This window comes from Lagenorhynchus albirostris, chromosome 9 (genome assembly GCF_949774975.1).
Source record: "Lagenorhynchus albirostris chromosome 9, mLagAlb1.1, whole genome shotgun sequence".
Lineage (NCBI taxonomy): Eukaryota > Metazoa > Chordata > Mammalia > Artiodactyla > Delphinidae > Lagenorhynchus > Lagenorhynchus albirostris.
This window is the reverse complement of record NC_083103.1, coordinates 12,009,234-12,036,025: the sequence shown is the minus strand read 5'-3', so window position 1 is coordinate 12,036,025 and position 26,792 is coordinate 12,009,234. Positions and strand designations below refer to the sequence as shown.

Here is a 26,792-nt window from a genome sequence, read left to right as displayed (position 1 = left end):
CCAGAGTGTCAAGAGCAGAGGAAGGCTGAGCCCTGGGCTAGGGTTGCCCGACTTAAAGGAACAGGCTCCCCATTCCTCAAGACCCTCTAAGCTGCCCCTCCAGGCCTCCATCTCGTCTCCCCATCCCTGTGACCTCTCCTCCTTCAGGCCACCATCGGGTCTCTTCTGAGGGGTCACTGTCTCAGCATGAACTGCATCTCAGATTTCTTCACCTACGAGACCACCAAGTCGGTGGTTGTGAAGAGCTGGACCATCGGGATCATCAACCGAGCCGTTCAGCTGCTGATCATCTCCTACTTCGTGGGGTGAGTCTGTGGCCCTCAGGTCCAAGAAGCAGGACTTCCCGGCCTCCGGTCCTCCCCGTCCTGCCCCTGGCGTTGCTGCCCAGCTGCCTGAGCTTCTCCCCGCTCGGGGCCCACTGTCTCTTCCATGGGGCCACATCCCAGAAACAGGCTTCTGCTGCCGCCATCGGGGATCTGGTCCCCAGGTGCGTTCGTTTTCCCAGTAAATCCTCCGGAGTTGGGCAGCGGCCTCTATGCACACATCCCGAGGAGGGGAGCCCTCGCCCCTGCACCACCCTCCACCAGGAGAGGTCCCAAGTGACCAGCTCCCCTCCCCTCTCTCGTCTCCCCCCCGCCCCAAGCAAGCCAGAGCACAGACCCCCCACACACCCATCTTCCCATTCCCCTCAGTCAACTCTTCGGGGGTCTCGGAAAGACAGGGGAGCCAGGGAAGGGGAAGGGAAGGTGCTGAGACGAGGGAGATGGTGACGGGTTGACCAGGTGGGCGGCAGAGGGGGAAGGAGGCAACGGACCCGCTGTGGAGTGAGGAACTCCTGTCTGGCCGGGGGAGATGCTGAGAGAACGTGGAAGGGGAGAAGCCCTCGCTCTTGGAGGGCAGGACAAAAAGCGGGGCATTGGGTGAGGGCCTCTGTCCCTGGGGAGGGGTGGGGAGAAACACAGGTGCAAATGCCACTCAAGGGGAGAGCTACTGTGGAGAGAAGTGGCTTTTCTGAACATGATGTAAGGACTCCCCTCAAGGATCCAGAAACGCTCCCCTTTGTCAGAAGGCATAAATTCCCTACATCTACCTGACTTTGTACCCTAGAACCCATCCTGGGAGTTGCTTAAGAGCAAGGTCCGAACACCCCCCTCTCGGCCCCCACCTCTTGCAGGCAACCCGCTGCACACAGCCACACACACAGAGGTATATATGCGCAGAGGTTCCTGGAGCAGACGATGGCCGGGGGGCAAACACAGGTTCTGTCCTTCTTGTGGTTATTTGCATTAGGAAAGCTGGGCAGAAACCTCGGGGGTTTTCTTTCCTGGCACGCGGGTCTAGGCTCGTGCTGTTCCCCGAGACAAGAGTTCTGCGCGTGTGAGACCGGAAGCCACCGATGCGTGCCAGGAGTTAAGGCAAGGAGACCAAAGGCGGCCTGTGTGCGCGTGGGCGGGGCTGCGAGAGTGAGCCCGCTGGTGTGCGAGGCGCCGGCGTAGCGTGCGGGTGTGAGCCTGGAAAGGTGGGCAGGCGTGGATTAAGGGATCTGTTGTGCACCACACGCTTGCTGAGAGGCAGTGGGCTCCGTTCACGTGGATGTTGGAGGCGAGGCTGCACAGCCAGTGCGCCTCTCGGAGATATTAGAGGAGGGATTCAAGCTTTGGGGTAGGATTAAATGGCGTTAAATGAAGTTCCCTTCCAACTCGTGGTTTCACAAGATGTGATGTTTGCAAATGTTCCCCAGCTGCATGTCCAGCGCCTGGGGCAAAGTTGGTGCTTAAAGGCTCCATGTTCCCGTGTATATGTGAGGCTGTGGTTGTTTATAGCTGCAAAATGGTATCTCGCTGGTCCAGGTGAGCGCAAAAGCTGTCTCAGCACATTCCGGCCTGGCCTGGCTCCGTGGGCTCCAGGCAGGAGATTGATGGAGGGGAGACACAGCAGGCTCCAGCCCCCCCACTGCCCTTGTCTCTCCCTCGTGCTGATCGAGTCTGATGCTCCATCCTCAGTGCTGGAGCCCAGCCTGCTGGGGCGGGTGTGAGAGGCTCTTTGGCGTCTTGATATCCAACCCCATCGATCTCCCAGCCTGACAGCTCCCCGCAGAGCAGTGCCTGGCAGTTACATCAGTGCGGTCTTTGGCTCAGCCCCTGGCCTGAGCCCCATCTTTGTGCACATGAGCCCGTGCACTGTTAGGACTGCACGAATCCATTGTCATGAATGTAGAAAAAAATGTATCAAGCATCTCTTCATGACAGGCATTAGGCACCGAGGAGAGAGCGGTCAGCAAAAGCAGGAAGGGTCATCACCCTTATGGAGCTGACAGTGCTAGAGACGGATATTAATCAAATCATCTCCACAAACAAATGTAAAATTCCAGCTGTGGCTTAGGGTTGAAGAAGGGCCGCACAGAGCTAGGAGGGCCACCAGTGCAGAGGTGTTTGAATTTGACCGGGGTCGGGGAAGTAAGGGAAGGCTTTCTGGAGACGTAACATTGAAGCCGGGAGCTGAAGGATGAGTAGAAGCAGCCCAGGTGAAGGAAGGGAAGGAAGGGGGTTCAAGGCAGGGAAACCCAGCTCTGCAAAGAGAAAGAGGCTGGCAAATGCGGGGAAGACAAGGTCTTTGTGGCTGGAGCAGAGAGAGCAAAGGCGAGGGTGGTGTAAGATGGGGGTGCCGTCACAGGCAGAGGCCCTCAGATCAGACACCCTCAGATCTTTCATTTCTACAGAAGAGTAATGGATGTGGATGGGAAGCTACTGATGCGTTTTAACCTGTGTGTGTGTGTGTGTGTGTGTGTGTGTGTGTGTGTGTGTGTGTGTGTGTGTGTGTGTGTGTGAGAGAGAGAGAGAGAGAGAGAGAGAGAGAGAGAGAGAGAGATGGGAAGATTGCCCTGGCTGGTACACCAAGGATTGCAGTGGGTAGAAGTGGATACAGGAGAACCTGCTAAGGGTCCATGCGGTCATGAGAAGAGAGATGATCACGGCTTAGACTCAAGAGAATCTGAAAGGATTTTTAGTGCTTTGATGTTATTGCTTAACTTGAATCTCTTCTGTATGAGCCCAGCCAGGTAGACCAGATGCACAGCTTTACCTAGGACGTATATGACATGAGCCAACCATTTCACACAGCGACACACCACCTACTCGACCACACACACACACACACACACACACACACACACGAGAGATCAGGACTTACAGGTGTTTCTCACGTTCTCTTTTCAGGCCCAGGTGGTAATGGCCAGTCTCCTCTGGGGGTGGGACTTCCTAAGAGGCAACCCCCTTCCTGTATCCTGTGGGCCCCTGAGGTGGAGGAAGAAGATCCCTGGGGCCTGAGTCCCCAGCAGCAGCGGGCAGCGCTTGGCCTGAGGTTGGTTTCCAGGGAAGCCACCTTCCTGGAAGCCAGCAGGGAGGGCATTCCTGGCCCTTTGATGCTCCATCCACGGGAAGGGCCTGTGGAGGTTGATGGCGCCCCTGACCCGTCCCAGCCCTGCTCTTCCCGCCCTGTTCCTCCCCCTACGAGGCCCATCTGCACAGCCACCCGCTCTGATTCATGACATTCAGCCTCGTGTAAAATCTTATGGAGCTCAACGTGCAAAGCAGTTAAAGGGGGAGCCTCTCTAGTTCAAAGAGCGGGACGTGGAATCCCGCCTTCTCGGCCCAAGGTAGCCCCTGAGCCACCTGGACGGCACACCAGGTGCCTTATGGTGGGAAGAAGTGTTGAAGCCCCTCCTGCAGGTCAGGAGAGAGGAGTGGTTTTCATTCTTGTGTCCCCTGCACCCTCACCGCAGCCCCGTGAGGGGGAGACCTGGTTAGAAGCCTGGCTCCGACACCAACAGGAGTGGAGCTTAGACAGCTCGCTTTACGTCTCTACGTCTCAGTCCCCATATCTGGAAAATGGGTGTAGGAATGCCCCCTCCGAGAGTCCTGGGAAGGGGAGGCGACATAAGCCCGTGCCTGCCTGGGACGGGTGACTCAGGAAGATGGTGACAGTTGTTATTTCTCAGATTCCCCTGCATGTCCCCCTTTCGCTCGGCCCGGCTCACACCTTCCTAAGAGACCCCTCTGCTCCCCACACACGCGCGCGCGCGCGCACACACACACACCCCTCCCCGGTCTCCTCCCTGACTCCCGGGGCGGGGTGGACAGGAGGGTGCTGGGACACTGCTCTGGCCTCCTTCCTGCACATCCCACCTGCCAAGGAGTTGCCACCCGCCTTCCGCTCTATAAATAATGAACCAGGAACACGAGAAAAAAACAAGTCAGAGCAGCAGAGTAAATGCCAAGAACTGAAGGCTCAGTCCTGCCCCATCTCCTCAGCCCTGGCCTCTGGAGACAGACTCAGTCCCTCTCTTCTGGAAATGCAGCATCCCCTTATCTTGAGCTGCCCTGATGATGCCTTTGGGCCCCACGGGGCCACTGAAACTCTTCCGCTTGTTATTTAACTCGGAGAGAGAATTCTGACGCGGCCGCACCTCCCGACCGGGTACAGGAGGAGCCATGAGGGTGGAGGACCAGAAGGAAAGAGGCTGGTTAATCGTCCCTCGAGCCCTGGACTCTTCCTCCTGAGACTCTCCTGAGCTAGGAGGTGCTGTCCCTGGCGATGGGGCAGGGCCAGCAGGACAAGGACCAGGGTCCAGCTCAGGGGGCCAGCTGTGGCCAGGCCCTGAGTGGAGCACAGCTGGGGGCCCCCGGGGTGGCCGCGAGCACTCTGGCTCTGCAGCCGTCTGCCGGGGTTGGAGCCCGCAGGCCAGCTTGGCGAGTCAGCACACTGCTCTGTGCCTTGGTTCCTTCGTTTGAAACGTGAGGGTAATAACACAGGTGTCTCGTTGGGTTGTGAGTAAGGATTCAATGAATCCTCAGCACGTACAGCACTCCGTGTGCCGTGTTGATTATACGGTGATAAACAACCATCCGAACTCTGCTTCTCAGAGTTCTGAACGTGACCAGCCTTTAAGGACAGGGGAGGGGCTCCAGGGGACCATTTCACTGATCGACACTCAGAGGAGTGTCCGCTCTGTGGCCAGGCACACGGAGGTTCCAGAAGGGCGTGTGGCATCTGTGGCTCCCACCTGGGTGAGGGCACAGCGGCGGCAAAGGTGCTCCAGCTGCAACCTCCCTCCCTTCGCTCCAAGGGCCCCATGACTTCGATGACTTTTCGATGACTTCGCCGTTTTCCGTAATAGCGACGCTCCCCTCCCTTCTGCCAGGACATTAGACGGCAGGTGGGATGTTTATGGGAGCCGCACTCCCTTCGGAGACCTTGATGAAACCCCTCCCAGTTTAAAAACAGAAGAAAAGTCCTAGGGAAGTAAAGCACGGCGGACTTCCACGGAGGCGTGGCGTTCCCGGGAACGTTTTACAAGCAGGCAAATAACTCTTAATAGGGCATCACTCAGAATGCTGCCTGGGATACGGCAGCAACCGTAAAACAGGTGACAGGCTAGGAGCCCTCTGCCAGGCTGGCTGTGACCAGCCTTTCTCTCCCACTCGAGACAGCATTCAGAATTCAGGGGCCTGCGGGAAGCCCCAATGGGGGGATGACTCCGAACCCTCTCTCTGAAAACGGAACAAGGAGCCGCTTGCAAACGTCAGCCTGTGTTCCCATAAACAGGACCCCACAAGTGACCGTGACCCCGGCACGACCCGGGAGCTGCTCCTCTCTGCATCTCCCAACATCAGGGGGCCCCAGGGGTCAGAAAACTCCTGGGCTTGACGTCCTAACCCCTGCTCATAAACTCCTTGGGTCAGCCTGCGAGCTGCCCTCACCGCTTCCCAGCCTGGGAGCCCCCCAGCTTTGTCTCCTCTGTGCCACAGTCTCCGTTTCTGCCACTCAACTTCGTCTGATGGAGTTCTGCAGCCGGATACCACCCTGGTTAGCATCAGAAAATGACCCTAACCCCCGCATTTCCAAAAGTGCACTCCTAGATTCCCTGATACGTCACCAGTGTTCTCCAAAGCTGAGCACATGCAGCACTTTCCAAACATATTTGAAGAGGTTTTCTGGTCTGCACAGCGGGGACGGTGAACGTGCCTCCCCACGTGCTGTCAGGAGCAAGTACCGAGGCCCCGCGTGGTATTGAGGCCGAGAGTGGCTCGAGCCTCGAGGGCTGGGATGGGTGATTTCACGTGGAAAGGTGGGCACCTCGCGGAAACGCAGAGGGAAACAAGTGATGTGTCGGCGGGCCCTTCTTGCTGCTGGGGGAGGCTTGGAGGGCAGAAGGGAAGGGGCCCCTCCCCGATCCACGTGGTCCCACACTGGCTTGAAGCTGCAGGAGAAGCCAGTACAGGTAAATGCCCACTGGGTGGCAGCAGAAGCCAACGAATAAGATTACAGGCCCCTCCTCCCTTCCCGCCCGACTCCCTTTACCTGCCAGGTGAGGGCTTGGCAAGGCCCCTCCTTTCCTCCTCTGCCCCTTCTCACCGGACCCTTGCACAGACGGAGCCTCTGCGAAGCGCCCAGGTCTCAGGGCCTCCGCTGACTTGTTTGCTGAACACCTACTGTGTGTCGGCACCTAGGATACAGCCATGAGCAAAGCCTGGGATGCACAGAGTCAGAGGCCTGTGATCCTCTCCCTTCTCTGCCCAGATGCCAGCCAGAGAGGGAAAGACAGTGTGTTCTCAACAGGGGTGAAAGTTGGTTCTTGGAGAATAAGAAAAAAAACTCACTCTTCTAATGTATAAAGCACAAAAACACAAACAGGACATAAATGATATCTATGGTATTAAAATTTCCAGGCGGGTACAATTAGGGTAAAAGGGCTCTTTAAGGAGGAAGTGAGGGGAAAGGTAGAGAAACATGAGTTGAAGCCAAGCCAGGGCTCACTCGCAGGGCCATGCCTCCAGCACCCCTGCCAGGCACCCCATGTCCTCTTGATGTTGACAGGAAGGGGACCTCTCCCAGCCTCTGTCTGAAGGGTCTAGCCCCTCCTCTGTTGCTCTCCGCCCCTGCTCTCCTGCCCAGGTGGGTTTTCTTGCACGAGAAGGCGTACCAGGTGCGGGACACAGCCATTGAGTCCTCGGTGGTGACCAAGGTGAAGGGCTTTGGACACTATGCCAACCGAGTCATGGACGTGTCTGATTATGTGACCCCACCCCAGGTAGGGTCCCGCTACCTACCCCAGGGTGCTTGGGTGCCCAGACACTGGGCAGGTTGAAGGGGAGAGGGCAAGACAAGGAGAGTGCCAATGGGATGCCCAAACCAGATTCTGTGGCATCGGTGAGCCAGAGAACTCCTTCCCCGGCATCTGGGAGGTGTTGGGGGCTTGGGCCTGCCTCTCCACTAGGCAGCGCTAGGTATGGGGGAAGCTGGGTTCCTCTGTAGCCCTGGCACAACTTGTCCTGAAATCAAGGACAACACGTGGAGCAAGAAGGGCCAGGTGGGTGGAAAGAGCCTGGCTTGGACCCCACCTCTGCCTTTTATTAGCCCCGTGACCTTGGCCAGATCTCTTAGTCCAAGCCTCGGTTTCCTCGTCTGTACAGTGGGGATAACAGAATTAGCACCATTGCATTTTTCCTCTCCCTTCTCCTCCTCCCAAGGGCACCTCCGTGTTTGTCATAATCACAAAGATGATTGTAACCGAAAACCAGATGCAAGGATTCTGCCCAGAGGTGAGGGGAGGACAGCATGGTCAGGGGGTGGGGTGAGGGTGTGAGCAGAGGCCCAGGGCCCAGCCTTGGAGCTGTGTCCGGGGACCTCCACCCTCCAGAGGCCGCCGATGGGCAGGCCCCGCCCCCTCAGGGGCCAGTGCGGGTCCTGCACGCACCTGTCTCCCTGCAGAGCGAGGAGAAGTTCCGCTGTGTGTCAGACAGCCAGTGCCAGCCCGAGCGCTTCCCAGGGGTGGGTGAGTGCAGCTTCTTCCCCACCTCTCACTGCCCTGCACTGTCAGTGGGGCCCTGGGGGCAGCACGTCCCCCCCAGGGGAGAAGCCACCCTAAGGGAGGGGGTGGGAATGGGCCTGTTCCATGTCACGCTGCCAGCACTGATGGATGCCGGCTGTGGGCCAGCCCGGCGGGGCTGCCCCCAGAGTTCCCAGGCCAGAGATGGTGCTGCAGACAGGTGTGCCATGAGGTGGCAAGTGCTGTCACGGAGGTACCGTGGGACCCCGGGGGGGGGGGCGGGGAGGGAGAGAGATTGGTTCCTGGCGGGTGACCCCGAATGGCTTCCTAGAGATGGGCCCTAAAGGATGGGTAGGATTTGGCAGGAGACAGAAGCTTCAAAAAGGGCATTCTAGGCAGAAGCAACAGAAGCAGCAAAGGCTCAGAGGCGAGAAAGAGCAAGCGGTGAAGGGGTCTTCAGGGAGCCTGGGGCTTGGAACGTGTGAGGAGAGGGCTGTCACCTCCCTCTGGCTTGTCTAGGGCTCAGGAAGTGAGGAGGGGAGAGCCCTGCAGGGCTAACAGACCCCCAGTCCCTGGCCCTGCCTGTCCTCTACCTCCACCTGCAGGGTCCCTGTGTGCGTTGTGGGGGGTGCGTCCCTGATGGAGGGGTGGGGGGAGGAAGGGGTGAAGGGCCAGGGGTGCACCTAGCAGTTCTGGCTCCACCCTCGCAGGGATCCTCACGGGCCGCTGCGTGAACTACAGCTCTGAGCTCCGGACCTGTGAGATCCAGGGCTGGTGCCCCGCCGAGGTGGACACGGTGGAGATGTAAGGACCCGAGGAGGGCAGGCGGGAAGAGGACCCAGCCCAGCTCTGCTCTGCCAGCAGGGGGAGCTCTGCCTCTCTGGGCACCCCCAGGACTGTCCACTCCCAGGGCTGGCCGTGCCCACTGGGAGATGCTCGCAGGAAGGTGGTCCCTGGGGTGAAAGCTCCTCCTGTTTCCCCTCTTCTTCCCAAGGCGCTAAGACCTCCTGCTCTCGCCCACAGGCCTGTCATGATGGAAGCTGAGAACTTCACTATTTTCATCAAGAACAGCATCCGCTTCCCCCTCTTCAACTTTGAGAAGTGAGTTCAAGCTCCCTCCCTAAAACCTACAAGCAGTGCTGCCACCCCACCCTTCCCCCCCATCCCCCAGCTTCCCGGGGCTGCTATTCCCAACCTCCCCAGGGTGGACCCTGGGGCCAGTTTCTCTGCCAGCCTCCTGCCCTGGGGCTCTGGACCCACGGGGGCTTTTGCTCAGAGCAGGGGAGGGACAAGCTGAACCTGGGCCTGGAACTCGGATGCCTCCGAAGGTGGGGCCGAGGCGCTCCTCCCATCTCTCTTCTCCCCACCTCAAGCCCAGTGTGCGTGTCCCCTTTCTCTTAGTTCAGCCCCTCTTCAGTGACTTCCCCATTTGGCGACTCCTGGGTGGGTGTCGGCCACATGCAAAGCACAAGGCGGCACAACAGAGGGGCCATGGGTAAAGACTCCTGCCCTCTGGGAGCCCCAGCACACAGAACCTTCTATGGGAGGGAGGGGTAATCGCCAGAAAGATGTAGGGACAGAGGTAAGGGAGAAGGCGAGTGGCCAAGAGAGCGGGGGCCCTGAGGCTCCGGACGGCTAGAGGAAAATCCGAGCGTGACTGTCCTCGCGTTAACCCTGGACCTTGCCCTCTCCTCCCCAGGGGAAACCTCCTTCCCAGCCTGACTGCCACCGACCTGAAGACATGCCGCTTCCACCCCGACAAGGCCCCCTTCTGCCCCATCTTGCGGGTGGGAGATGTGGTCAAGTTCGCGGGGCAGAATTTTGCCAAATTGGCCAGCACGGTGAGGAACGAGCCACTCTTCCCTTCCCTGGCCTGGGGGCCCTCGGGCAGGGGGAGCGGCTACTGGGGAAGAGGAGCTGCCTGCGGCGCAGCGCCACCTGGTGGGGGCATCCCAGGCCTGCGACCGGCTTTGTGCCTGTCCTACCCACCCCTGCCCTGAGTGGTCTTGCCTCCCGCCCAGCCTCAGTTTCCCATTCCTGTCGTCATGCTTCACCTGCAGGCAGAAGCCTCAGATCTCCAAGAAGGTCTGCACTGTGGGAAAGTGGATCTGTGGGCACTTTCCTGGGTTGTAGCTAAGGGACTAAAGACACCAAAAACAGGATTTAGAGGCTCAAGGGCGGTCACCCTTAACCACAGAACTTCTTTACGAAGCAGCGTGTGACAGACCACTCTTCTTTCTCCCGACCTCTGTCCTCCACCTGGAAAATGAAAAGAAAGCACTTGTCCATTTGTCATGACATGCACCCCCCGCACCGGGACCCACTCCACTCCGACCGCGGACCGGAAGTCGGGGGCTGTGGGAGGGCTCACATCTGCCCCCTTTCTCCATCCAGGGGGGAGTTCTGGGCATTAAGATCGGCTGGGTGTGCGACCTGGACAAGGCTTGGGACCAGTGCATCCCCAAATATTCCTTCACCCGGCTCGACAGCGTTTCTGAGAAGAGCAGCGTCTCCCCAGGCTACAACTTCAGGTAACCCCCGTCCCCCTGGGACTTCGGGAGAAGGAGGCAGGGCTGTCCTAGAGAAGGACACTTCAGGCAGCAACGCATCCCGGGCAGAGACGGTCCCACTTCCTCCCCCTCAGATTTCAGCTCAAAATTAGGAAGGACTTTCCAGCAGTCGGCCACTCGGAGACGGACAGGCCATCCTGTGAGTTCCCCGTCACAGGGAGGGACCGTGTGGAGGATTCATGCTCCCAGCCGGCAGTTAGAGTACAAGACCAGGTCTCCTCAAATGCTGGGTTCTGTGATTCTGAGCCCATTCTTAGCTCCGGCTCTGAAGCTGTAGGTAGTCCCACTCGTCGCCTGTCCCTGAATTGTCTGAGGTTTCTCACTTCACAAAGCAAGGGCGATAATTGGTATCATTTTACAAGGTGGAAATTTTGCATTTCTCTCCATAACCAGGAGATTTCATCTGAGTCACAAATAACAATTACAATGGCCGTTAGTTTTTCAGTGCCTTTCCAAACAAGAACTCATGCCAGTCTTTAAATATCATCTCAGTTATATTCCCAATGGCCTTGAGACATAAGGGATCCCTCTCCCCATTTTGAAGAAGGGGAAAGAGAAGAACTTGGGGTAAACTACTGGGAAACAGCTGAAAGCCCTTGAAAAGCCTTTGACCTTCTCCCATCCTCATTTCCTTATCTATGAAATGGTGATGGTATCCTTATTATCTTGAGCCTATCAGCCAGTGTGTGAAAAGCTTCAGCTCTCGGGAGGTTTTTTTCCTTAATTTTTTAAGATCCTGAAGTTTCTGGCAGGGCCCTGATGACGTACACAGTGTTATATACACTAAACAGGCTAAATTAGGTAAATAGGCAGGTATCAGGAAAAAATATGTATAAGAATATATTTCAGTTATATATTCAAATTTCCTTTGTTATAGTGGTATTATCTAATATAATAGTAAACATAAGCAAAAAGAATCATTTCACCTTTTTTCCCACCTTTATTTATAGTTTAAAAGAATAATTATCTGCCCCATTAAGCTTTATATTTAATAGTTTAAAATATATGTGTATTCTCTGGAAAGAAGAATTTTTTAAAATTGAAAGTGCTATCATAATCAACTCTAAACTTAAAAAAAAAAAAACCCATAGGAAACAACACATATTTTAAAGTAGGTTAAAAATACTGTTCAGCTCCCTGGCAGAAACTGGCATATTTATTCAGTCAGTACATCACGCTGAAATCAATACAAAGGATATTTGTATGGTGGCTTAAAATAGTAACAAATTAATAAAATCCTCGTGATCTCAAATGCAAGTTTTCATCTTCATAACGTCTCTCTGGCCATTGGGAATTCTTCAACCTTCCAAATAACTCATTTGGCAGGAGAGCTTATGAAGAATGTAGCTAGTTTGAAGACCCCGACTCTTGGTCTCATACAGCTTTAGAACAAAGTCTTTCATTTAAAGAAGAATTGGTTTGGACTTCCTTATTTCCAATTTGTAGTGGCTTGGCTGACACGCACACACACACACACACACACACACACACACACACTCGCGCGCACACACACACTGCCCCCACCCTCTACCCTCTATCACCCCTAGGCACAACAGGAGAGCAGGAGATGGATTTGGTCCTAAATAAGCTTGGGTTAAATTTCGAGAGACAGGGACTTTCCTGGCGGTCCAGTGGTTAAGACTCTGTGCTTCCACTGCAGGGGGCACAGGTTCGATCCCTGGTCGGGGAACTAAGATCCCACATGCCGTGCAGTGCGGCCAAAAAAAAAAGAGAGAGAAAATTTGGGGAGACAGGTCAGAGGGTCCCTAAGGACCCTGCAAGCTCAATTCCCGGGGGCCTAAAGGAAACCATCTGAGAGGTGTGGGCCCTGGATGACTGACCCCCCTCACCAAAAACCTCCAGGCCGGAGTATGAAGAAGCAAAGCTGCTGCGTTTGACCCTATGGTTTAAGAGTGTCCAGAGGGCCCAAGGAGTAGCCTGGGCATGGGGGAATCTCTGTGGCCATGGCAAGCAGGGGGCTGTACCCAAGCTTCCTCAAATCCCTCCCCTGGGTGACCACCCACTACCTCATGTTGCCTTCAAGCTGCTGGTACCACACGGACACCCAAGACTAAGTTAAGATCCCCCGCTGGGGAGGCTCCAGGCCACCCATCTGAATCCTCTGTTAAGAGAAAAAGGGTCACGGCCAGGTTCAGCACAGCCGCGGTGCGGTTCCTATGACGCGGTAGAATGTGTCTGCTCCGTAGAATCCCGCAAGGCTCCTTGCTAGAGGCCCGATACTGGCCGCCCCACGTACAAAGTGTCCCGTGTGCTCTGGCTCAAGGTTCCTCACCCCTGCCAAGGAGGAGCTTCCGTCCCCCCACTTCACAGATGAGAAAATGGAGGCTTGCGCGAGTTAAGTCATTCTCTCAAGGTCACAGAGCCAGCAAGCACGGGTGCCTGAACGCACACCTATTTTCCTGGCTGTTTTCCACCCCATAGGAAGGCTACGGTCATTCGCTTTTGTTTATCCTCAGAAAAACACAGGCAGTGGGGTTGATACTTTCATCCCCAGTTAAAGACGAAGAATCTGAGGTCCCGGGAGGTTAAAAGACTAGCAGCTGCGGGAGGCACCATTCCTTGCCGGGCCTTTTGTCTCCCAAACAAATTCATCTGCCTCTCCCTCTCCAACCGAGGCCAGATTTTTTGTTTTTTCAACGTTCTGCTGTTGCCATTTGCTCTGGAGGGAATGGAATCATTCAGCCAAGATTCAGCCTTGTTTTAATCTGAAAACTCTGACATCCAGAGGCAGCTAGAGACTCGCATTTCCATCACTAATTACGTCTGCAGCTCCTTTCCAAATGCCGCCCCCACCCCTGAGGATCTTTGCCTGCAGACTCCGAGACTCAGATAATTTAGAGCTGTTAAAGACCCCTGGAAGAGACCTAGACTAAGGCGGTCATTTAGCAGATAAGGAAGCAGACCCTCCAAAGGGGGAAATGATGAGCCCAAGGTCACGGGTGCACCTTAGAGTCTCCTTAGACGTCATTTGCTCCCAAGTCCTACATCATTCTTGGAGGTGCAGCCCCAGAAAAGGTCTGTCCATCATTGGCGGCTCCGGTTATTGGAGAGGTGACCTCGTATTGAGCTAAAACGTGTCTCCTTTCAACTCCCACCCAAAGCACCTGGTGCTGTCCATCTAAATTAACCTTTCCAAGTACCTTGAGGGTGTGCAGTTGGTGGGTTCGTCCACATTAGTCCCAGACAAAGTGCAGCATTCCTAAAAATAAGAACTGGCAAGAATCGCGAATTCCATGGTGCGCAGGGTGACGGGCCCCAGAGGCAGGGTTCCTGCATGGCTGGTGCACTCTTAGCTCACGAGAGCAGGACTTTAACCAGAGCACTGCATTCCCCAAAGTGCTGGGAACAGGCAGTGTTGCTGAGGGAGTACTGAGTGTGCATTTGCCCATGAGTGGGTGTGTGTGTGTTTGTGAATGAGTATATGTGAGTGAGTGTGGACATGTGGGTGTGAGTGTGTGCATCAGCTGTGTGAGTTGGTGAGTGTGTGTGTGTCAGTGAATACATGTGCGTCTGTGTGAGCATCTATTAAAATACTGTATCGGGGGACTTCCCTGGCAGTCCAGTGGTTAAGGCTCTGCGCTTCCAATGCAGGGGACGCAGGTTCGATTCCTCTTCGGGGAACTAAGATCCCACGTGCCTCGTGGCCAAAAATAAATAAATAAATAAATACTGTATCAGTCAGGGTCCCAGCAGGGAACAGATGGCACATGCAAACTGGGTAATTTGAAGAGAGTTGAATACAGAGACTGTTTCAAAGGATATAGGGAAACCACAAAGGATAGTGCAGTGTCTGGGGGCAGTAACAGGACGTTGGTTACTGTCCAAGTGTGGGGTAGAGGGGAGGGAGCATGGTCAGAGGAGATACCCAGCACAAGTCTTTTTTTTTTTTTTTTTACATCTTTATTGGAGTATAATTGCTTTACAATGGTGTGTTAGCTTCTGCTTCATAACAAAGTGAATCAGTTATACATATACATATGTTCCCATATCTCTTCCCTCTTGCGTCTCCCTCCCTCCCACCCTCCCTATCCCACCCCTCTAGGTGGTCACAAAGCACCGAGCTGATCTCCCTGTGCTCTGCGCCCAGCACAGACTTTCCTTTGTGATATCACAGCCCTGCCCTAACTATTTGAGGTCTCTGAGCCCTTCATGCCCCTGGTGAAAGCACTGATTTTGCCCAAGAAAAACGCACGTATTCACACACGTGAGCAATTTCGCAGGCAATTTCATTTTTATGAAGGATACTTTATTTCTACAAATAAGATTAAATCCATTCTCTGAATAATACATCCAAGCCAAACAGAGTAACGACGTGAAAACTCTCCTCCCTCCCCCAGTCCTACTCCTTTTGCAGGAAATTAACCACTTGGGCAGTTTGTCCATCTTTTTTCTCTGCATTTATATTCATGCAGCATAAAATTCCAGGACTCTGAAGGCCTTTAAAAGCTTATCCCTGGACCTCAGATTAAGAGCCCCTAGGGTTAAGTTTGCAAAGCTCTTTCACACCTATTTTCCACAGGATTTATAGCTCATTGTCTACCCCTCGCCCCCAAGGTAGGCTCAAAAAGATTTTGAGACTTGCCCAAGGTTACACGGCCTAATGAAGAGGAACGCTGGTCCTCAAAGCCAGGGACCTGATCTACCCATTGATCCTAGCACACCTTCCACCGACACATTGCTTGCAAAAAAGAAAACAAGAAAAGAAAAGCAGCTATAAGGGATATACCACCCCCCTCCCCTCCCCACCCCCATCCTGACTGCTGGAATGATAGGAGAGAAGAAAAAGGGTGCATTTAGCAATGTCTGATTTCTTGTTCCTCCCCTGAGAGTTCCTAAGACAGCTTTGCTACTAAAAGGCAACGCAGTTTTGGATTTCCTCTCTCGGTGTCTGGGACAAAAAACACTCGTTCAGCTGCTAGATGTTCCTCGTGCTGTAGGTGTTTCTAGTGATCGTTTCGTGTTGGAAATGTACCCACAGCAGCTTTCATGAAGCTCTGAAATCTGGCGTGTGTTCTGCTTCCATGTTGCAACAGGCAGATCAGCAAGATCTCAGGCCAACTGACAGAGACAGACTCGAACTGCACCCTTGGCTTTGATCCTTCTTTCTCCAATCTGGATTTTTCTCCTTTCAAAAGCCATAGAATATGTGTTAAGTGCAGCCATTTCCATCATTTCCACAGAAACATGTGAAGGCCCTCTTGGATGGGGCATACTTGCTTGAATTCTCCCTGATCCATTTTCCCCTTCACTTTCTTTAGCTTACGGTGAGAGGCGAGGCAATGAGAGCAATCCTGAACTTATTCAGCCCTTGCTAACTTCCGTGTCTACCCTATCTTCACAACCACCAACCTTATGGGTAGAAGATATTGGCTAACACTCACTGAGTGCTTACCTGTGAGCCTGGGACTTAGCAAGTGCTCTTTGTGGATTATCCCATTGACTCTAAAGAGGGAGAATTTTAGAGCTGGAAATCTGAGGCTCAGAGGTTGCATTTATCTGCCCAAAACCACACAGCAAATGGTGCTGGAGCTGGAATTCAAACCCTGGCAGGCTAGCTCCAGAGCATGTGCTCACAGCCACAGGTATCCTGGCAGGACCGGTATGGTTCCTCCATTTTACAGATGAAGAAACTGAGGCCAAAAAAAAGATTGCTGCCAAGGATAAGACAGCTAGTAAACCAGACTCTCAGGTGTATCTTCTAGCTCTGTGTCCATTGAACCTTCCCTGCCTCATTAAAGATAAATCGTAATATGTTCAATTTTTTAAAAAAGATCAAACAAGCCGTATTTTAAATGTCTTCCTTTGAGGCGGATTAGATTCCTAGAACGTGAGTAAATCACTATAGCTTGGGACCCTTCTCGAAGGGGAAGAGTCCCGCCTGCTGGAAGGATGTCGCCTCAACCCCATGCAGTGAGCCTGCCAGGAGATATTTTCCCATCAGTATAAAATCAACTGTAAAAGTATTTTTCAGCTGGCAAAATTACTTCCTACCAGGCAAAAGCTTTGCTGCGAACACCACCTCCCTCACTTAGACGCCTGGATTCCAGGCCCAAGTTTTCCCTTGCAGGCCCAGCCCAGATCCCGCAAGTTTGTTGCTGTTGTAACAGTTACGTGTCGTCGCTGCTTTGGGAAGGAATTTCCACCACTTCTTGGGAGATGGATCGTTTCTAAACAGATGTCTGAGAGCTTCCAAGGGATTTGAATGTGGTGATAAAAACCCTTCTCCATTCAGCTTATTGACTGCCGACGATTACAAATGTCAGCTCAGCGTGGGGAAGCGCTGCTAAGGGTTGGAGCTGTCCATAGCTGAATTGGGCTGCTCCCACAGGTAATGGCTCCCTCTCACTGGAGGTGTGCAGGCAGCGGCAGGGAACCTCTCATGGCTAAAGTGGGGGAGGGCTTGGAGGATTTCTTTTAACATCTAATTATATCACGTGCTGGGCTTCGCGGCTGACCCGGAGATGAACGGGGCCAGTTCCTGTGATCAAGGAATTTTTGATCTAGTGGAGATGGTAAACCTGAACCCAAATAACAAAAATGTTTATACAAAAAAACATTTGATGCTGGGGCGAGCCAAGAATAATTCAGATGAGGCAGAGGTGAAACAGCAGCGTCCAGGCTGTGGGTCAGAAGACACAGGCTATGGTTCAGGTCTTGCCACAAAAACTCAGTGTGATTTTTTTGACAAGTCTCATTCCCTCCATGGGCCTTAGTTTCCTCCTCTGTAAAATGGGTTGGTTAAAGGTGATCATCTCTAAGCTCTAAAAGTCTGAATCAGTGCATGTGGGCATCTGGGGAAGGGCTCTGGAAACTTGGGCTGCTGAAGCATGCACTCTTATTTCTAGACCTGTGATATATATCACAGTGGAATGTAGCTTCCAAGCTGCCCTGCAGCGATACCTCTGACAAGTGACTTACTATGGTAGTTGACTTTGTAACTTACTCATTCTTTATGTGTTGCTGCTTGAGGCAAGAGATAGCACACACACACACACACACACACACACGCACACGCACACGCACACGCACACACACACACACAAGCTTCTCAGTACTGTCAGGCCTCAGAAGTGTTCGATTCAGTCCTGTGTTGGGGGCTTCCTGTCTGGTCACAGAACAGGTATCTCAGTGAGGGGCCTGGTAGGAAAGCAGGCTCAGCTGGTGTTTGTGAAGAAACTCACACACAGGGCCTAACAGCGTGGGAGCTGTTTCCACCCCTAGTCCCCCAGCCAGTGGAAAGGCTGGGAGCCTGGCCGAGAGCTGGGGTCCCTGGCAGGAGAAGCCACAGAGCAATACAGCCTCAGGCAGAACCGCAGGGAAGCAGCAGGTGGAATAAGTACCCCACCTCTCTCCTTCCCACCCTCTGATCCCCGGCCAGTGCCGGCCAGTTCTTCCCAGTAACCAACGCACCCCTCCAGAAACCCGAGGCAAAGAGGGGCAGGAACGTGGCCTGCAGAGGTCAGCCTTCAGGGGCCCACGATCAGAGGCTGGGTGTTGGGATCGTGGAGGGTAGTCAGCGCACCAGATGACTGTCCCCACTTCACTCAAACACCCGGGCTCAGGGGACCTCCCAACCCCAGTGGCCATCCCTGCCAGTGCCGCCCTGCCCCCAGGCTTCCTTCCCTTTCCTGGCTCAGCACTTCTTCTGTCAGCCACATAGCGCTTTTTATTGCAGCTATTCTTATCCAGACTCCTTGAAGTTCCATGGGAGCCACTGCTTTAATAATTGCCCAGGTGTCTGGGCGGTGTCTGGGCTCTGATCTCTCCCCAGATAGTTCTGGCATCATCACAGTCAGAGCCACACTCTGCTTTCCTCCACAGCTGAGGTGTTTTCTCAGGCACCAGCTGAACAAGCTCCCTGCCCGCCGCTGAGGCTGCAGTGAACTCTCTTTTCTGGATCTTCTCTCAGGGAAGCAGCAGTGGGTGAGCAGCGGGTGAACAGGATTCAGGAGGCCTGAGTTCAGATCCCAGCTGTGCCCCTGCAGGCCCAGTAGCCTGAGGAGAGCTGTGGTGCTTCCCTCCAGCCCGGAGAGTCTGGACAGCGTTGCCTCATGGTAATAGATAATATTCAGGGAAAACTGCGAGCCGGTGCTGTGCTCAGCCTTCCCCTCCAGCAGTTCATGGAATCCTCTCCAATAAGCCTGCAGCTGTTGCTATATTTCCATTTCATACCTGGGGGAAACTGAGATTCAGAGAAATAAAGCACTGTGCCCCAGGTTATGTAGCTCATTCAAGTGGCAAAGCCAGGATTCCAGCCCAGGACTGTCTCGTTTCAGAGCCCCTAAGCCAGCAAGTATGCCATGGAGCTGTTGTTACCAGGCCTCGGTGAAATAATGGGTGTGGGAGTCTCCGGCCTGGCGCTTAGCTGGAGTAAGCGCTGCACGTGTATTATCTCCCTACCCTTTCCCCCATTTCCCCTCCACAGGGGCTATTCCCACCAAGAGCGCCTACTTTCCCACCCAGCCAGCTGCCAGACCTACATGTTTCTGCTGGGGAGAGAAACGGCCTTTGTTGCCACCTTGTACTAGCTCTACCTGAAGAACAGCGAGGAATGCAGAAGCCCGAGTCACTAGGAGGAAACCTGGAGGCTGACATCGCTAAGCTCCATCTGCGAGATGTTGAGAATCTCCGAAATCCATTTATCCCTCCAGCAAGCATTTACCCCACTCCTTGCTGCGCTGGGTAGGCCCTTGGGCAAAGAGAGACAGTGAGATCTAGCTTGTAGTCAACAGTCCCAATTATTAACTACAGTCTGGTGTGGCAGGTACTGGAGTAGAGGCCTGGATCCCAGCAGAGACAGGAACGGTAGCCTAGGGGGACTTTACAGCCCCAGTGCTACACTGGTAAGCCGGCTCTCCGGAGAAAAAGAAAACGGCGCTGATTTGTAGGGCCTGCCGATTTCCGTAGTGGAAATACTCCACCACGGTCAATTTCAAGCTAAAGCATGAAGTCCCTGAACGTGGAAGTGGGAAGAGAGACACACACTGGCTGTGGCGGCCAGGGCCAGGTGTACCAGCCACGGCCACTTCCATCTGGCTCTGTCCTCCACCCACCAGAGCTCTCTCTGAGCTTCTTCAAAACACCACATCCTTTCCCTTGACAGGGCTTGCAGATCCCTCAGCCGGGAAAGCTGCCCCCGCTCTGTCCTTCTTACCTTTCAGCTCTCCATCCTTCAAGTCTCAGCTTTCACGGCACTTCCACCAAAGCCTACCTTGACCCTGCAGCCTCCATCCAGCGTCTTGACTACCTGTGCTCTAGAATGGCGCTCTTCTCCTTCCTAGCCCTCATGTCCGAGTTTACCTATTTATGGGTTACTTCCAATTTTACGTATTTATGGGATTGCATGGTTCATTCGTATTTCTCTTCCTCGCATGAGAGCAGAGCTTGCCAAAGGATCAGCGGTGCCTAGCACCGTGCCTGGCATAGGGTAGCGTGCTCCAAAGATCTGCTGAATGTAGGAAAAAATGAGAGGCCACGGAGCTGGGCCCTAATGGACGAATAGGAGTTTGCACGGTGGAAGAGGGGAGGAGAGGGGAACAGAATGGGCAAAGGCACAGAAGTCTGTCTATGGAGTGTGTTCGGGGAGTACAGGAAGCAGATAGCGTGGTGTGTGTGCAGTGAGAGGGGTTCTGCAGATGAGGCTGGGAAGGTGAACCCAGCCAGGTTGAGGGGAGGGTGGTATTCCAGGCCAAGGTGTTGAATGGAGGTATCATTCTCACCAACTCTACTTCCCAGACGAGAAGACCAAAGCCAGAGAGGTAGAAATCGGAGGATTTGGGAGAAATCAGGGCCCAGGCATGGGGTAGCTCAGCCCTTTTATTTATTTATTTATTTGGCCACGCCGTGTGGCTTATGGGATCTTAGTTCCCCAACGAGGGATCGAACCCAGGCCCACGGCAGTGAAAGCACCGAGTCTTAACCACTGGACCACCAGGGAATTCCAAGCCCTTCCCCCCACCCCCCTTTTTTCCCCCCCTGTTGCAAGAGAGTTCATTGACAATAAGGAGAGAACAGAGGGAACACGTCAAAAGAGAGGTGAGCCAGGCCAAGGAAGGCCCCTTCCCCTTTTTAGATGAGGAGGTTGGGGTCCTTCTTTGTACACTTCATGGCTCTCCTATGCTTTCTGTCCTACTCCCACCTGATGACTCTGGGTCATTTTGTAAATGCAAAAGGGGCTCCCAGCCGGGGAACTTGAAAGAAATTAGCCAGGACCTAACAGAAACCAGGCAACAACAACAACAAACAGTCTAGGATACTGGCTAAGAGTGTGGGCTCTAGAACTGGACCGCCCTGCTTTGAATCCTGTCTCCACTCACTGACTATTGGTGGTGTGACCTTAGACAAGTGGCATAACGTCTCTGATCCTGATTCTTCATCTGTAAAATGGGAATTGCAGCAGTACTGGATTCCATGGGGTGGTTGTGTGCATTAAATGAGTTAGTAGGTGTCGGGCACTTAGCACAGTGCCTCGCACACAGTAAGCACTCAAGGTATGTTGGCCATTATTGTTACTAGTGTTATTATCTCCAGGAGGCCAGAGAGTGTAATGGTTCAGACAAGTCTAGATACTATTATTTCACTTTACCTTGATCTCAGGATGAGAAGGGAAAGGGACATGACTTGAGCACGTACTATATCTGGGCACATACTATATCTCGTCTCATCCTTCCTGTAGCTCTTCTTACTCTCATTTATCAGTCGAGGTAAAAAGCTCAGAGAGGTTGAGTGACTTGCCAGGGGTCAGAAAGCTAGTTAAAGACAGCCATAGACCCACACACAGATCTCCTGGACTTTCTTAGAAGGTTTATTCCTAGGAATGTGGTATCCTTACCCTCTCTCTGTCTAATGTTGAATGACTCCCAATTTTAACTCATTCTTTGTCCTTTAGCAAATACTTCTTCTCCCTGAGCCTCAATCTTCTCAGCAATAACATTATAAGAGTTTGTAATGGTCGGCGTAAATATTGCTAACTGCCGTAACAAACAGCCCCCCCATCTCAGTGGCTCAGCACAAAGGTTTGTGTCTTGCTCATGGCACAGTGCCCTGTGAGTCAGGGTGGGGAGCTCCGTACAGTCATTCAGGGATCTGAGCTCCTGCCACCTGTGGATGTCTCCTCTAGGGCCTCAGTTCTCCCCTGGCTCTACAGCACCTGGCCACGAGGAAAGGGAGGATGAGGAAGCCACACAACTCTAACACACGTCAGCCCAGACGTAACAGACCTCACTTCCATTCACAGTCTATTGACAAGAACTAGTCACAGGGCCCAGGTTAGATGCGAGGCGGCTGGGAAATATGGTCCAGCCGGGTGCCAGGAGAGAAGATAACCCAGACCCTGGTGAATGCCAAGCCCATCTCTGCCACAGGGTTGGGCCAGATTCTGTGATCTCCACTGGCCACACTGAGTGCAGAAGTCAGGATGTCTGGGTCCTTCCCCTGTCTGCAGCGGGGGCCTCCCCCCACCCACCAAGAGCTGTCCCTCCTCCTGCCCTCCCGGGTAGAGAACCAGTCCCTGCCAAACCCCCTCCAACGGTGTGTGGGTGGTGAGATATGATCTTATCATGCTTATTGCCTCTTGGAAGGCAGGTGCTGGAGGAAAACCAAGTCTGCTTTGGGTTTTCTCCCTGTTCCCTTCACATTCCTTCCCAAGATAAATTTAGCCAGCCCTGCTTTGAACGGCAGTGCCCAGGATGCTGACTTTTTGTTCGGGTCCATGTCAGAGCATTTTCCATGGCTGCAGCCGTAGGCTGGGGATGTAGCCCTCAGGACCACAGTCCCAGGCTCTGCCCGGCCCTTAGCATCTGTGACCCACCTCTCACCCTTGCCTGGTCCCCATCTCTCAGTTGCCACACGTCTCAAACAAGGGCCCTGAATTCTCCCATGATGTGAGACAGAACACAGACTGCAGAAGGGCTTTGAGATCCAGCACGAGGGCTGCCTGTGTCCTTAATGGCCACTTAGAGCTCAGAGGCAGGACAGTTCTGGGTTAAGAGCACAGATTTTGGAGTTGTAAGGGTGGATCAAAATTCCAATTCAGGCAGTCGTCCCTTTTGAGACCACTGACTGTTTCCTCCCGGAAACAGTTTCCACTGACCCTTACCATCCCCATTTTACAGAACAGGAAGCTCAGGCCTGGAGAGGTTTAGCTGGGTCAGGAAGGAGTGCAGGGGGAGGGCGGCCCATCTTCTGTCTTGCCTGTGCCTGGGCAGGGCTGTAGCCGTGTGCCCAAGTAAAGCACCTGTTACCTGACTAAGGCCTTAAAAAGGCTGTAAGGGCTTCCCTGGTGGCGCAGTGGTTGAGAGTCCGCCTGCCGATGCAGGGGACGCGGCTTTGTGTCCCGGTCCGGGAAGATCCTACATGCCGCGGCTGGGCCCGTGAGCCATGGCCGCTGAGCCTGTGAGTCCGGAGCCTGTGCTCCGCAACGGGAGAGGCCACAACAGTGAGAGGCCTGCATACCGGAGGAAAAAAAAAAAAAAGGACGACTGTGTGCAAAGATGCAGGCAGTTTAAAGGAAGCTAGGAGCCTGGGGAAGGACCAGAGCGGCACCACAGGAAGGCTGCTACCAGCTAAGCCGGCAGGGCAAGGGGAGGGAGCAGTCACAGGACTGGAGAGGGTGCACCCGACAGGCTCTGGGCCTCGGGACGGAAGTCAGCAGAGGAACTGGGAGAGGAAAAGCCCTCGCCCTTCTTCCCTCCCACCGTCTGGTTTCCAGTGGGTGCCTCCCACTGGCTGAACCCAGCTGGAACCAGAGGGCAGGAAGGAAGCAGTCTTTGCAGACCAGGCTCCCAGGCCCCCGCAGAGAAGGGCAGAGACTGGGTGTGGAGGGGTGGGCAAAATGTCCAACATGGGAATCAGGAGAGCACCTGCCTCGAAGGGCTGGTCTCTAACAGAGGGGTCAACCCTTCTCGCTAACAGACCTGCAAAGGGGGCCTGAGCGCCCCCATTTTATAGGCGTGGGAAGTCAAACCCTGAGGGCTAAGTCCCCTAAAAGGCCCCACACCGCCAGCAAGTGGTGCAGCCAGGATTTGAACTCATTTCTGCCTGACCCCAAAGTTCCCTGGCAGCCAGAGCAGACAGCGGCCGATACTTACAGTTTCAGGAGGCTCTTCCCCACCACAGATGACCTTCCTCCCCTGCCCGTGAGCTCTCCATTATTTATCCCCTTGGGCTCAGCACTTCATTCTCCCTGCTGGACAGTTTGGAAGGCAGACATCCCTGGGAGGGGCGTCACGTCAAACACGGAACACTTCCAGGGAAGGAGTTTCTCAGACTCCCTCTTTGTGCTGGGAGAGGCCTGGGACTGGCCTGGGAATCTCTGGGGAGTGGAAACACTGAAAGGGAGGCACCGAATGAGAACGATGTCGACGCCACACAGTTGCAGAGGTTTCTGAGTTCGTTCTCGACCATCCTCTCACTTAATCCTCACCATTTTCCTGGGATGCTGGCATCAGTAGCCTGTGTTACAGCTTTGGGACAGTAGCCCAAAGAGATTGCACTTTGCTACCGTTAGAGTTTTGCCCGTGGTGGGCAGAGCCGTGTAAGGGGAAACGCACTGGCTTTAGAAGCCAAAAGCCAAATGCAATTCGAATCCTTACTGACTGTGAGACTACAGGCGGGTCCCTTCACCCCACAGGCATCTTCCAAATGGGGGTATGAACACCCACCTCACTGTGTTTGGTGAGAATTAAATGCGATCATTCTTATCAGTCTCCAGCACGGTTCCTGGCAGCCAGCAGCCCAGGCAGAGAAGGTACAGAGGACAAATTCTTGAACTGGAGGAAATCCAGCACCAGGTCTCAGCCAGTTGGGTAACCCTGGACCAGTCACTTAACCCCTGGAGCCTCATGTGAAAATCAGAGCAGTCACATCCCTATCCCACAAGTTTGTGAGATGAGGTGTCTAAAGACACTTTTTAAAACTGCTCTGTAAACTGCTCTAGAAATCAACGTATTTTTTCAGCAGTATCAACACCACTGAGCATTTCCTGGGTGCTTACTTTGTTCCAGACACTGTTCTAAAGCCCTGACACATGTGGTTTCATTCAATTTTCATGGCAACTCTTTGAAGCGGGACTTCTGTATTATTCCCACTCACAAATGAGGAAATCGAGTGTCAGAGAGGTTAAGCAACTGGCCCAAGTTGCACAGCTGACAAGTGGCAGAACCAGGCTTTGAACCCAAGTAGGCTGAGAAGCCTGTGGAGAGGGGAGCCCCTGCCGGGCCCTGGGATACCCAAACAAAGGAACTGAAGAAGCTTGGAGTCCAGCTGGGCTCCAACTTCCATACACCTCAGAATCATTTAGGGACGTTATTTAAAAGACAGAGTCCTGGGCTCCACCCACAGAGATGCTGATTCCACGGGTTCAGGGTGGGGCCTGGAAATCTGCCTTATTAACAAACCCCCAAGGTGACGCCTGTGCAGGGAGGGGTTCAGCTCACCACACAGGGAGGACCACGGCAGGTGTCCCACCAAACCATCAGTAAGGGTTGCTCGGTAGGTGAGGGTCATAGGGCTCTAGAGGCCCCTGAATTTCAGGCAAGAGAGACAGGAGCCCACAGCGGGACCCACCTTCCTCTCTGGCCTCCAGGTTTGCCAAGTACTACAAGACAGAGAACGGCAGTGAGTACCGCACACTTCTGAAGGCTTTCGGCATCCGCTTCGACGTGCTGGTGTATGGAAATGTGAGTCCTTGGGCCAGGCAGACACGGGGGACAGGGGAGGAAACCTGGACCCATCCTGGGCCCTAAAGAGGCTCCTCTGGGGGCAGGGTCCTCCCACTGACCAGCTCTGAGACCCTCGCTGGTCACATGTCCACAGCAGGTGAGGCCTGCGGATGTACCAAGAGCCCTGCAGGCTCCAGGGTCTTCCCGGCTGGGGGTCCAAGCTCCACGTCAGGCCTCGCCCCGGCCCTGTTGGAGCTGTGCCCACTCACCTGGGTCTTTGCGCACACAGGCTGGCAAGTTTGACATCATTCCCACGATCATCAGCTCCGTGGCAGCCTTCACCTCTGTGGGAGTGGTGAGTGCAGCCCCTCTGGGTTCAGTCCAGAGGCCACTCAGGGTGCGGCCCAGGCTGGCAGGGTTTGGGCAAGCGGTGACCCTCTCCTTCCCAGACCGTGAGCCCAACCTCTTGCCCTCACCTCCCTGCTGGGCCAGCCCTTGCGTGAACATCTCCAGTCCTGGAGAGCTCACTCACTCCACGGCAGTCCCCCACCTGCTACAGAGTCCCCGTTCGCCACTGTGTAGGGGGGCGAGGAGACTCGAGGGTTCCCAGACCTGAGAGCCCGGTCGAGGAACAGAGCCCAGCTGGCAAGGTGGGGACAGAGCCCCTTCCCCAGGGACTTGGACCCCCGCGGTCCCTCTGCTTCTCCCACCAAGTCCTCCCTCTGCAGTCTGGTCTGGGCTCACCCCAGGAGCTGGGGAGGTGGGTTCTGGAGATATTCTGCAAGGCCCCTCGATGTTTTCCTAAGAGGAACCATCAGTCAGGTGTCTCTGGAGGACTCACCCCGACCCCAAGGGCAGTCCCGCCTGCCGCCCCGTGCTTCCCGCCGCGCTGCCCCCGCCCTGCAGCCCCGCTGAGCCGCCCTGCTCTCCACCTCCAGGGGACTGTCCTCTGCGACATCATCCTGCTAAACTTCCTCAAGGGGGCCGACCAGTACAAAGCCAAGAAGTTTGAGGAGGTGAGTCGGGGAGGGTGGGGTGCGCCCACGAGAGGCAGAGGAACCGGGCAGGGAGGGGAGCCGGAGCCCAGACTCTCAGGGGCCCACCTCCTGGGGGCCTCAGTGTGTACTGGGGATCCCGACAAGAGGGGCTCCGGCCAAGAGTGGGCTCTGTGGTCAGCGTCTGCATCCACTCACTGGCCCCTCTTTGCTTCGGGGAGGGACAAATCCTGCTACTGGTTGGCTCAGGTCTGTTTGCCTTTGAGGTGCATGGGAAGAGTCTTGGGGTCACAGACTCGCTCTACCTCCCCTATGACCGGGCTGCGAGCCCCAAAGGCTGAGTCTGTCCCACGGGGGCCCATAGGAGGACCCTGCCCACAGTCAGAGCACGATCATGCCAGCCCTTCTGCCCGCAGGTGAATGAGACCACGCTGAAGGTCATGGCCTCGGCCAACCCCGTGTACCCCAGCGACCAGACCACAGAGGAGAAGCAGTCCACGGACTCAGGCGCCTACTCCATTGGCCACTAGGGCCTCTTCTGTGGGCCCCACTCTCCCCCTTGGGCTCCAGGCCTCCCAACAGAGGGTCCCACCTGGGCAACGGGGATGGGAGAGGGGAGAGGCTCTCATTTTTGCTGCTCACCCCTTGAGGCCACAGCCGGGACCAGGTGTCTGGCCCTCCCACTGCTCTAAGACACGTCCTGTTCCCACTAAGACCT

At 54.6% G+C, this 26,792-nt stretch overlaps 1 protein-coding gene across 1 annotated transcript; it reads left to right on the top strand.

The window, feature by feature from the left end:
* Positions 1 to 186: 186 nt before the first annotated feature.
* P2RX3 (purinergic receptor P2X 3) lies at positions 187 to 26,792 on the top strand. Its single transcript, XM_060157700.1, has 12 exons — positions 187 to 305; positions 6,955 to 7,090; positions 7,530 to 7,601; positions 7,771 to 7,834; positions 8,539 to 8,632; positions 8,852 to 8,929; positions 9,528 to 9,669; positions 10,223 to 10,359; positions 25,004 to 25,097; positions 25,369 to 25,434; positions 26,018 to 26,095; positions 26,491 to 26,792. Exons 1-12 carry the CDS (start codon positions 187 to 189, stop codon positions 26,602 to 26,604), a joined length of 1,194 nt encoding a protein of 397 aa, XP_060013683.1. The 3' UTR covers positions 26,605 to 26,792.